The sequence below is a fragment of the Pelecanus crispus genome, chromosome 11 (genome assembly GCF_030463565.1).
Source record: "Pelecanus crispus isolate bPelCri1 chromosome 11, bPelCri1.pri, whole genome shotgun sequence".
Lineage (NCBI taxonomy): Eukaryota > Metazoa > Chordata > Aves > Pelecaniformes > Pelecanidae > Pelecanus > Pelecanus crispus.
Window position 1 is genome coordinate 29,304,594 of NC_134653.1, and position 9,779 is coordinate 29,314,372.

General features: G+C 44.8%; 1 protein-coding gene across 1 annotated transcript in view; it reads left to right on the top strand.

The window, feature by feature from the left end:
- TTC28 (tetratricopeptide repeat domain 28) overlaps window positions 1-9,779 on the top strand; it is a 202,933-nt gene extending 193,154 nt beyond the window's left edge. Inside the window, exons 17-23 of the mRNA XM_075718953.1 lie at window positions 1,407-1,531; window positions 2,591-2,822; window positions 3,262-3,338; window positions 5,460-5,483; window positions 6,304-6,433; window positions 7,535-7,642; window positions 8,155-9,779. Coding sequence (XP_075575068.1) covers window positions 1,407-1,531; window positions 2,591-2,822; window positions 3,262-3,338; window positions 5,460-5,483; window positions 6,304-6,433; window positions 7,535-7,642; window positions 8,155-9,779 — 2,321 coding nt within the window. The remainder of the gene's footprint in view (window positions 1-1,406; window positions 1,532-2,590; window positions 2,823-3,261; window positions 3,339-5,459; window positions 5,484-6,303; window positions 6,434-7,534; window positions 7,643-8,154) is intronic.

Consider the following 9,779-nt stretch of genomic DNA (forward strand, 5'->3'; position numbering starts at 1 on the left):
TCATTCCCTATGTTTTAAATCTATAGGGTCAAGTTTCCTGTGTACTTGGGATGGAGTTAGCTGGAGCAAACTTACAGAACCCTCTTACTGAGAATTGAGTGAGACTCTAACAAGGAGGCAAGAGTAGTACTTCTGGAAGTTGCAGTAGCAACCAGTAGCTGTGATTTCTGTGACATAAACCTTGTAGGGCTTACTCCTTTAGTCCTTTTAGGAGAAAGATTTCTCTTGCTTCCACTGGGAATTTCTCAGCAGTGTAAGCTCCAGGGTGGAGTGCTGGTGCTTGCTCCCTCTCAATTAGATGAGTGAGTTGAGATTCAGAAAGACAAAGTCGTGGAGTTCAACAGTGTTGTTACAGGGGTCTGTACAAATAACCTGCATTTTTTTTCACGGCACAAGTCCTGGTTTTTGAAAGCTGCAGGCATTCCCCAAATGGAATTTTTTGCACAGGCAGCAGTACCATATTTTGTAGATCAGGAAGCTGTTGTGAGTATGGCTCTGTTGTAAACTGTGTGTAACTGGAGAAGTGGGAAACTCACTAGAGCTTGTTAAAATGAGCACTTGGAGTTAGTCTGACAGAGTGATTTCAGGCTTGTTGAGTCCAGTGTTAGGACGTGATTCAGACAATACCAGATGGAGCTGAGTGTACGTTACAGTCCTCAGTTCAGTTTGTATTTTATTTTTCTTCCAAGATTTTTCTGTCTCAAAGGAAAGAGCTTTAAAAAAAAAAAGTGACCTCTTCCTAGGCAAAAAAGAATGAGCGTGGACATGGGTACTTGGCATCACCACCAAGTAGAGGCTTCCAGCTACTCAGGCTGTCTTAGTACTGCCCCTCCCGTGGTATGTAAGCAAGTTCATTACATGCAATCCCTGACTTTCACCTTTAACTCTTAATGGTGTCTCGGATGGAGCACCAGAGCAAGGATGGGGAGCTACATAACAGGCTGCAATGGATGAGAAGGAGCAGGCAGAGGTCCTTGTCCTGACATTTGGAGAATCTAGCATTTAGATGGTGCATAAGCCAAGACAGTTTCTGACCATGACAGGGAAAGCTTTCAGTTATCTCAGTTCTGTTTCTGTGAGCACTGTTTAGCATCTATTGATTTCCACTGCTGTAAAGGACAGATGGAGCATGCTAGGACAAGTTTAGCTGCAATACAGTGTTTTTCCACTTGCTTGAACAGGAAAACACTGTTGATTTATTAGAGAAGGGCAGTAAGAAGCATCTAGAAGCTTTCTGGAAGTTCAGTCTATGGGAGTGGGGAGCTGCTCTGGGAAAAGAATGTCACCCTGCAGGGTGCAGTAAACCATCATTCCAGTAGTCTGAGAGGGCAGAGAATATCTGCTTCTGTTTTGAACATTTTCTATAACGAAAGGAGATTGAGCGTCTCTTACTCTGAATCCTGCAGGCTTCATGCTTATTGGGAGTGATATGAAGCTGAACAGCCCTTCTTCACTAGTAGGACAGGCCCTGACTGAGATTCTACAGCACCCTGAAAGGGCACGAGATGCTCTGCGTGTCCTGCTACATCTGGTAAGAGAAGGGAAACGCTACCACACCCAGCAGGCACAGGGAGAGTCATTGCAGCCCATGTAGTTGTGAGATGATGTCACCTATGGTATGCATCTGTAAATGATGAATGGGAAGAGAAACACCCTGATGTGTAGCCACTCACACTTGAATATATGCCTTCAACCCTTCTCCCTTACCATAAGGTAGTCTCTTGTGAAATCTCTGGGTCCGTGTGAAAAGACTGAGACACCTGATGGAGTGTCCGGAGCAAAAAGAGGCAAAGTAAGCAAACTCTTACATTGTATTGTGACAAAATCCTCCCTTAGCTGTTGAATTGGGTCTCTGCTTTAAAAATGAGATAATTATTGGAGTTAATTGTTTCTACAAGAAAAGAGCTATGAACATTGCAGTCATGGAGATGCAGAGCACAGTGACTGCTGTCTCTTTGCATACTTGGAAGATAAGAGACACTTTTGTCCCCATATGTGCCAGTAGCCTGTTGTGAGGAGCAGCAGGACTAAAGCCAAACTGCCAGATGGCTAGAATAATCTCTCATGACTTCTAATGCTTTTCTTTCCAGTGTGTCTTCTGTGGTCCCACAGGAATGTGGAGTATCCATAGGATGATGGAAACCTGTGAATATTGCTAGTCATCCCAGCTGATGGGTTTTGTGGACGCACATCTCTCTTTACTGTTTACCATATAGCTGCAGACTCTTGCCTGGTAATAAGCAGTGTACGCAAGAGACTGGAACCTGAATGTGAGTCATCTTTTGGGGAGAAATGCAGCTGCCAAGCTTATAGGAAACTATCACAGTCAAACTGGTACTTAGTTTCCTGTGGCATTACTTTACCCAGCATCCTGGAGAATATTGACATCACAGTGATTTTACAGTTGTGAGTGCTGAGTTTCTGGAGCCTCTGTTTTCAAGGGCACTAACTTCCTTCTGTGTAAGACAAGCCAGGTTCAACGCTGGGTCTGCTGTCTCTCAACGTGCTGTTCCTGCCTCTTCACTGTGTAAGAAGAGGTGGTTAGTAAAAATCTCTTACAAAATAAACTAATGCTGTATTTTCCCCAAAGGTGGAGAAATCACTGCAGCGAATCCAGAATGGGCAGCACAACTCCATGTATACCTCCCAACAAAGCGTGGAGAATAAAGTTGGTGGCATTCCAGGCTGGCAGGCACTACTCACTGCGGTAGGATTTCGGTTGGACCCTCCAGCCAGTGGCCTCCCGGCAGCAGTGTTCTTCCCAACCTCTGACCCTGGTGACCGGCTACAGCAGTGCAGCACCACCATACAGTCCCTCCTAGGTAACAAGCAGGCCAGCTACGGGCTCTGTCCTCATCTGTCTGAGCATAGCTCGACCTTTCCCTGCCTTTCTTTGATGCAAGCTCATAAAATGATGATGTTTTACATCAATGAAATAAAAGTGTTTAACAGGGTAGAGGTTCTAGAAGTAAATGTTTATGAAAATTTTGTCATAGATGGGAATCATTTACTACTGGGTCCAGTATCTGAGAAGCATGATGTGACTATTTCTTTCTCCCAGTTCTCAGTCAGAAAATGTATAATCAGATGCAAAGTGGGAAAACCTTTTGCTTTCTGGAAATTGCTGCTGCTTCCAGAACTGTTCAGTGATGTAGGAGAGAGGTTTTAGGAATTAGCTGAGTTTGTGTTCTCTTCAGGTTGTTGCATTTCTAGTCAAGAAACAGATACTGAACAATCCCTATTTCTGCTGATGTTTTTCAGGTTTGCCTAACCCTGCACTTCAGGCACTTTGTAAACTTATCACAGCTTCAGAAACAGGAGAACAGCTTATCAACAGGGTGAGTTGGGAGGTTTTCCTCCAGTACCAGTTTCTAAAAGGTTCTTCTCAGGTTAGTAAATTCAGAAATCCACAGAATGGTTTATGCCCTGGTTTATCAACCCAGAGCTTGCTAGGGAGACTTCAGGGTTGAAATTGTAAACTTGCCTGTTTGTGTGAATGAAAGTGTGTGTCCAGAAGAGAAAAATGCAGGTATGTCACTAGGCTGCATGGCCTTGGGTCTCCCCATTCAGTGACAGAAGTGAAAACATGATACCTACTGCAGTGAGGGGGAAGCAAAATAGGGGAGATGAGTGGCAGAACCACTAGTTGCTATTTGGCCATCCTGTCTAGGGCCCCTGTTGGCTGGTCTTTGTCTACTGTAATTACCAAAGTCCCAAAGTATAGTTGACTTTGGACAATGCAAGGTCTGTTGGAAAACTTACTGAGCCTATGCTTCTGGTGTGCGTGCTCATAGCTCTGCTGAAAGGATTCACGGTCTTTAACAAAAAGGCAGTGGCTATGGGACTCCTCCCTGCTCCCCCCAATCTCCTTCACATTCCTCTCTCCCCAGTCTTTCTAGCATGCCTAGCCTAACCTGACCTTTCTCTGTGCCACCAGCCCAGCTGGCTTCCCCTTACACGTTTCTTACTGTCCTGATTGCTCCTCTAATGAGGTTTATCTTGATCATTTGCCTGCTTTAGTAAATGAACACACTGCACATAGTGAATGGGCTTATAGCTCACTTTCTTTTCCCCTTTCCCCATGCAAAAGTGTTCTAGGAAAGTACCATGGTGGGTAGCTGGGATTATCTTTGCGTAGCTTCATAGGGCTCCCCTTCATTCTGTCATGTTGAGTCTCACTGCACAAAATGCAAAATAACAGCCCCAGCTTTGGTGTTACCCACTAAGAAGCCTGCTTTGTCTATCCATTAGACTGAGTCCACTTCAAGGAAAGGGTTTCTTGTTATGATCTACAGTAGCACATGAGATATTCCTAATGGCTTGTCCTTTATGGCATTTTGCTTTCTTGCCTTGGCTCTTTTGTCAGTGCCTGAGACTTCTGTGGTTGAATAGCAGGGTTATTTTTTCCTCATTGCCACCAGAGGGAGGCCCAGAGTAGAAGGGATGTGATGAGTGGGAGACAACATTCCCATAGATCGGAATGTGTTAACAGTGTCCATGAGATTACTTCACAATTGTCTTTTTGCCTCAGATAATTAAATCACCCAGGGAAAAATATTCATATGGTTGTACACAGCTAACAAAAGATGCACTCGCCGTTTCCTCAGCTGCGCCATGCAATAAATATTGGCAGGGGTGTTGCATTGTTTTTGCAAATGTTCTTCTATAGCCCAAACCCCAGGCAGAATTTCCTTTTGCACAAGAGTCTATCCAGTTACAAGTTAGGGTTTTTCGGCTTAGCTCTCCCTTCCTCTGTGGTTACTTGCTTTTTTCCCCTCCTTCCTCTCAGCGGTCCAGTTGGTGAGCAGCTAAGGCTCTGCCTGTCCCAAAGGAGAGAAGACTTTGTTCAAAACTTGAGCGTAATGACTGAGAGTTGAGGCAGTGGGTGTTGCTTACTGTCTTTACCGTATGGGTGACAGGCATCATAAGGGAGCAGGTGCTCTTGGCGTTAGTGAAGCAGCAAGACAGGGAGCCTGATCTTTTGCTCTGGATAGTAAATGCTTATTTTTAGTGCAAAACAGAAGGCAGGAACCACAAAAGAGAGAACTTCAGTAGTACCACATGTGCAAGGAAAAGTTAGGGATTGTTGACTGCATTAAGTGCCAATAATGTATCCCAGGGAAAACAAGAGAAGGGCTTGTTCTATGTTCAGCCTTCTGCCAGAATGTGGATTGGCTTGAGTATCTGCCTGCTAAGTGTCTGAGTTGATTGTAATGAGCTGGGCACTCCCAGATTGCAGCTGCCTGTTCCCACGCTCTTGGACTCCTGGTCCACAGCTCAAGCCATTTCCATTGCTCCCTTCTTTCTCTGGATAGAGCATCTTCCAGTCAGGCTGCTGGTTTGCATGTGGATGTGTCACTGCAGGGTTCCCTATCACAGGCGTTTTGTAGCACAGAATAACCTGTGTTCTTTCTTTCTTTTCTCCTCTCTTTTCCTTTCTTGTTATCTGCTGCCCGAAGGCTGTTAAAAATATGGTGGGAATGGTGAGTATTACATGCACTGGGGAATGATGCTGCTGTGCAGGATAAAATGCCTTGGTCACTGCAGACCCATTTCCCTGCGCTGCAGAGTAGTGTCTTCAAGCCACTTTCAGGCCTGGAATTTGCTCCATAGTGCTACTGTGGAAAAAAGACTGTGTAAGCTTTTGTGGGTTGTAAGAGATGGGTGGTCCTGAGGTTATCTGGACCCTGGTAAATGACTTTCCATCCTTCCTGCCCTGGGTATGTTTTTGAATTACATGGGATCCTGGCACCTTAATTTGTGTCAGATCTTCATAAATACACTTTTCTCTACTTTTCTACTCCTGTCCCTTGGGCACAGTTGAGAAACTTCTTTCCTGGAGGCCATGGAGGTATTAGGAAAGTCTTCCATGGTTTCATATGACTTCTTCTGCCCAGTTAAATGCTGAGAATGAGTTTCTTGGGATTTGCATAAGAAGTATGGCTCAGTCATGGAATGGGCTTTAGTGTATTTCTGTGAGCAGCCCCAAAGTATCTCTTTCCTTTTCTTTCACTTCACAGATTTTCCTGCTGTGCTTCCTTCTTGCTCAATTTTCACTGGCCACAACTCCCAACCCTCACCCCTGTTCTGTCCCTACCTGTCCTTGCTGTTCAAGTTTGTCCATTGTTGCTGTCCCTGGACGGTCCAGACCTTTTCATCTCACTGTTCTGTTCAGGAGCAGCAGCTGAATATACAGGTGTACAGGGAAGGGGATGTTTGCAGTGCATTTCCTTAGCTGTGACTGTCGGAAAAGCAGCGATGTGAGTTGTAAGCAATGGCTAATGTTTGTATTGTTATCTTCAGCTGCATCAAGTCCTGGTTCAACTTCAGGCAGGCGAGAAGGAGCAAGATTTCTCCTCTGCACCAATCCAGGTTTCCATCAGTGTCCAACTCTGGAGGCTACCTGGCTGTCATGAGTTTCTGGCAGCTCTAGGTAGGAAAATGCTTCTTTCCATTGTCTTCCTAAAACTACTGCTAGTGTCTCATATGGTGGCTTGAAGTAGTGACAAGACTCACACCTTTAGATTTGTCTGTCTGGGTGGTGTTTGGTCTTTGCATCTCTGGAGGTGATCCCTGACTGCTCAGTATGTCTCTGCCAGTTCACATGGACAGAGCTGTTTTGCTCGCTGTTTGGCCGGTGGTAAGGTGCATTTTTCTCTCACACACCAAAACATCTCCTGAGTTGGCAGAACATGGATTTCAGGGTGGACAGGAGTTTGGTGCTGTCAGGTTGGTTTAATCCCAGTTTTTATTTCAGGATCCTGTTCTCCTCTTGTTCATAGTACATACTTTTGAGTTTGCTTCTGGCCTTCTACCTGAAGCGAAGCAATCATTCCTTTGGCAGGGAAACCTGTGCACTGGGCAAGGTTAGGACATGTAGTATGTTGCAGGGTCTACATCCTGCAGAAAAGACAGATGAGAACTGTATCAGACTAGATCTTGTTACGGCTTGGGCCTTGCTTAGAGTTAGTAAAAGAGCATTGCAGGGAAGAGGCAACACTGCAAAAAGAAACATCCAAGACGACTGCTTGAGGAGCTGGTAAAAGGCAGGCATCGTTTCTCACACACATTCATGCCTCCTGCAGCCCAGCCCTCATTTGCTAAATTCCAAGGTCTGTGCTCTTCTTCAGACCCATTTCTGTGAGAAAACTTTGGATTAATGATGAATGGTAGGGGCATGTGGGACACTGTCCCCTCAGATGTGTTCGGTGCATCATTCCCTGACAATTCCAAATAATTCACAACTAAAAAAGTACTGACTAGTGCATTTTGTCTGTCAGTTTGGACAGGAGTGATTTGTCTATGTGTATGTGTTCATACTCCATAAAGCTCCCAACACCTGCTGGAGAAGACGTGCTAAATAGTGGTAAAAACAAACCAACAAACTGTACATTGTAGGTGAAGAGTCACCATTCCAGGACACTGCAGGATCTCCTATCTTTTTGTTCTGTTTGTGTTCTAAATGAGATCACACTTGTTTAAGACATTGGATCTTTCTATGAGGTGTGATTTTCTGCTCCATATTCTGCTACAGGTTTTGACCTTTGTGAAGTCGGCCAAGAGGAGGTGATTCTGAAAACTGGGAAACAAGCTAATAGGAGGACCATGCACTTTGCTCTGCAATCCTTGCTGGCACTTTTTGGTAAAGCTACTTACAGTAGTTTTTGCTCCTGTATCATCTGATGATTTGATCAGAATGGCTTCTGTTGAAATCTCTCACGCTCTTACCTTTTGCAGAGTTCATACATACATCATCACACATGTGTAATAGAGACCACACATCATACAACAGGTGCAACATATGTTATTTTTATATGGGAAACAAGCACTGGGCTGAGGCAAAAGTTGGGAATAGAGTCCAACAACTGGCGGATGTATAACTCACCCTTGGTTTTGAGATATAAAATGATAATGAATTGACAAGTTTCATCTGGGATTCCTGGACTGAGGTTCTTGCCTGTGCGTTTCCTGGGCCTTGCACAATTTTTTTTCTCACCTTAGTAGTAGTTGGGTTTTTTTGAAGTAGCATAGAGTCTGAATGCATGTTTTGTAGCCTTTTCTCTTAATTCTAGGAACATTACTTGGTTTTACTTGATTTTACTGTTTATCTAGGGGCATGTTTGCACTTTTTTTTTTTTCTCTTTTCTTTTTTAGATTCTACAGAGCTGCCTAAGCGCCTTAGCCTGGACAGTTCCTCATCACTAGAGTCACTGGCTTCTGCTCAGTCTATTTCCAACCCTGTACCCCAGTATCAAAACCCTCCATTCTCTCCTACTTGTCCGGACAGCATCGCATCAGATGCCATTTCTGTGTATAGCCTGAGCTCCATTGCTTCTTCCATGAGTTTTGTTTCCAAGCCAGAGAGCATGCCAGATGGTTTGGGACACAGAGGACGCCAGGACTACGAGAGGCCTAAGAACATCTATCCGCATAGGTCTGCAGTACAGAGCCAGTTGTCACCACAAACCAGCACTGTAGCCAGCAAAGATGAGGAAGAGTATGAAGGTTTTTCTATAATCAGCAATGAGCCTTTGGCCAGTTACCAGGAAAACATAAAACCAAGATTTTCCCCTGATCACAAACAGCTCAAAACTGGTCAGAGTGGAGGCATTAAAGAGTCTGTCAACTCCAAAGGGAGCGTAAGTACCCCAAATTCTCCTGTTAAAATGACTCTTATTCCCAGTCCAAATTCACCTTTCCAGAAAGTTGGGAAACTTGCAAGTTCTGATACTGGGGAATCTGACCAGTCTAGCACTGAGACGGACAGCACTGTCAAATCCCAGGAGGACAGTAATCCAAAGCTTGATCCACAAGAGTTGGCCCAAAAAATTCTGGAGGAAACTCAGAGTCACCTCATTGCTGTTGAACGTCTTCAGAGAAGCAGCAGCCAAATTAGCAAGAGCAACAATTCAGATGATGGGGCTTCTACCCCAGCAGGTGTGTCTGCATTCAGATCTTCAGAGACTAGTGCATTCAGCCGGCCAATCAGCTCTAGTCAGAAGAATCAGTCTTCACCTCTTGCAATTAAACCAAAGCCTCCAACAAGGAGTTCATCCCTTCAGAAAGTGAGTTCTGGCTATAATAGCCCTACGACATCAGAGATGTCAAACAAAGAAGGCACCGGCCAGTACAGTGGGCAGCCATCTCCAAGTTGTGATTCACATGGGTCCTTAACTGAGCAGCCTCACTTTAAACTCAAGTACCCCAGCTCTCCCTACAGTGCTCATATTTCTAAATCACCCAGAAATATCTCTCCAAGCTCAGGGCATCAGTCTCCTGGTGGCAGCACTCCATCTCCTGCTCTTTCTTACTCCTCAGCTGGTTCTGCTCGCTCAAGTCCAGCTGATGCCCCAGACATAGACAAATTAAAAATGGCTGCCATTGATGAAAAAGTGCAAGCAATTCACAACTTAAAGATGTTCTGGCAAAGCACTCCCCATCACTCCACTGGCCCAATAAAGATTCTCCGAGGAGCTCCTGGAACAATGACTTCTAAGAAAGATGTCCTCAGCTTGCTCAATTTATCTCCACGGCACAACAAAGAAGAAAGTGCAGATAAGCTGGAACTAAAGGACCTGTCTATTGAACAACACCTTGCTTCTCCACAAAAGAACCCTCCAAATGGACATAGGCGCCCTGAAACTACAAATGCAGTGACATCAACTCATTCTCCACCTTCCAGCAGCACTCCAGGAACCGCACGCCCCTTGAGGCTGCCATCTGGGAACGGTTATAAATTTTTGTCACCAGGAAGATTTTTTCCTTCCTCCAAATGTTGA